This window comes from Manacus vitellinus, unplaced genomic scaffold (assembly GCF_001715985.3).
Source record: "Manacus vitellinus isolate BGI_N305 unplaced genomic scaffold, ASM171598v3 scaffold_10_pilon, whole genome shotgun sequence".
Taxonomy (NCBI): Eukaryota; Metazoa; Chordata; class Aves; order Passeriformes; family Pipridae; genus Manacus; species Manacus vitellinus.
The window spans coordinates 8,434,594-8,436,748 of NW_021938838.1; the positions used below are offsets into that span (position 1 = coordinate 8,434,594).

Genomic DNA, 2,155 nt, shown 5'->3' on the forward strand with positions numbered 1-2,155 from the left:
GGTCACCTCAGTGAGGGACCCTCGACCCCAGTCTTGGCTACCCCCAGTGAGGATCCCCAGCTCCCCTCGGTGTGGCACAGGGACAGACGGGGTCCCTGTGAGTCCCAGCCCTGCCACAGCCCCCTCAGCTGGGACATGGGGTAGGTCTCGGCCCCCCGGTGCTGGACACCCTCTGCACTGCCCCGGGGTCCCCAGCAGGCCCTGCCCACTTCTGGAGTTCTGTGCCCTGTGGCCTGTTCCCACTCCATCCCTGCCGTCCCCTTGGTCCTCTTGGTCCCCGCTTCTCTGTCACTGTGATGTTTGGAGGCTGCATGACTCCCACAATAAAGCAAGACCCCTGTGCCCATCCTCATGCTCTCTGGGTGCCACCCTCCCTGGGGGTTAGCAGGGGGTGGGCAGAGGGACTGGCAGATCCTGGGTGCTGTCTGTGTCCCCTTGTGGTGATACTATGCCACCCTGGCTGGTGACAAGAACCAAGGGCATCCCGCAGCCCTGCTGCCCCCACATTTTGGGTGTCCATAGCTGGCAGTGTGCTGGGAGCACCAGAGCTCTGAGCGCTGGAGCAGCCGCTGCTTTCGTGTGCCGGAGTGGGCTCTCCCCTGCTGTGCCACAGCCCCGAATCCAGGGCACAGAGTTGAGGGAGGTGGCAACGGAGCAGGCCCTGCTGCCCTGCACACGGCCACTGCCACGTGCTGTGTGCTGTGAGTCACACGGCATGTGCCATGTGCTGTATGATGTGTGCCATGGGCTGTGCACCATGTCCATGTACCTTGTGACACATGCTATGTGATGCCTGCTGAGTGTCATGTACCATGTGTTGTGTGCTGTGTGCCACGTGACCTGTGGTGTGTCATGTGCCATGTGCTGTGTCCTTGTATCCTGGGCCACGCAACCATATGATGCGTGCCTTGGGCCATGCATCCCGTGCATGTACCTTGTGACATGTGCTGTAATGTGTCATGTCCCATGGGCCACATGCTGTGTCCCGTGTGCCGTGCATCATGTGCCACATACTGTGTGCCATGTGCTGTGTGGCACATGCCATGCACCATGTGCTGTGTGCCATGTGCTCCATGGCATGTGTCATGCAGTGTTGCGTGCCCCATGTGTCTGTCCCATGTGCTGTATCCCGTGTGCCATGTGCTGTGTCCTGTATGCCATGTGCTGTGTTCCATGTTCCATGTGCATTGTCATGTGCCACGTGCTGTGTGTTGCGTGTCGTGCCATGTGCTATTTGTCATGTGCCACGTTCCATGTGCCATGTGCCACGCACCATGCTGTGCCATGTGCCGGGCACTGTGCCACGCTGCTACCACGCGCTGTGCGCTGCTGATGCCAGTCCTGTGCCAGCAGATGCTCCTGGGGAGGTGACATCTCCTGGGGCAGGGTATGACCAAGCCCACCACAGGGACTGAAACTGGAGCTTGGCACAGCAGGGCAGGGCCATCTCAGACCCAGCCTTGGGGGTGGCACTGAGCTGGGCTCTGGGATGCCGCCATCACCCCGAGTGAGGGCACGGGTGCCAGACTGTCCCGGTGTGGGCAGACATTCAGTGGGGTGGCCCCGCTGGCCCTTGGACACTGCCACCAGTGCAGGACACAGACAGGGGCACAGACAGGGCACACTGCCTGCACCCCCATTGAATGCCTATATATAGCTCCTGATTCATCTCCCATAAAGCGGGATCCTGGATGTTGCCATAGAAACCCAAACCTGCTGCCTGGGAGGCTGCAGCACTCGCCGGCCCTGGTACGGGCAGGGGGTTGCCCTGGCACCCCGGTCCATGGGGACAGATGGGTGCCCCAGGGTGGGTGCGGGGAGACCCCGTGGTGCTGGGGGTGTCCAGAGTCAACATGTCAAGCTGTACCCACTGGCAGTGCAGAGGGGCTGAGAGGGGTGGCAGGGGTGACAATGCTGGCAGGAGTGGAGGGGCGGCAGGGCTGGCAGGGATACAGGTGTGGCAGGAATGACAGAGGTGGCAGAGCTGGTGGGGGTGACAAGAGTGGCAGAGCTGGCAGGAGTGGCAGGACACCAGTGTCACTGTCCCACAGTGCTGCAGACCCCAGAGAGAGTCTCACCACCTCCCCCCTCTCAGCCAAGCCCTGGCCAGGGGCTCTGGTGGTGCCAGGGTCAAGCCCCCACACCCCTCACCCTG

The 2,155-nt window shown here is 62.0% G+C and overlaps 1 protein-coding gene across 1 annotated transcript in view; it reads left to right on the plus strand.

The window, feature by feature from the left end:
- CPNE7 (copine 7) overlaps positions 1-705 on the plus strand; it is a 7,848-nt gene extending 7,143 nt beyond the window's left edge. Inside the window, exon 14 of the mRNA XM_029965532.1 lies at positions 614-705. Within this exon, the coding sequence (XP_029821392.1) occupies positions 614-705 (92 nt within the window). The remainder of the gene's footprint in view (positions 1-613) is intronic.
- The last annotated feature ends 1,450 nt before the right edge of the window (positions 706-2,155 follow it).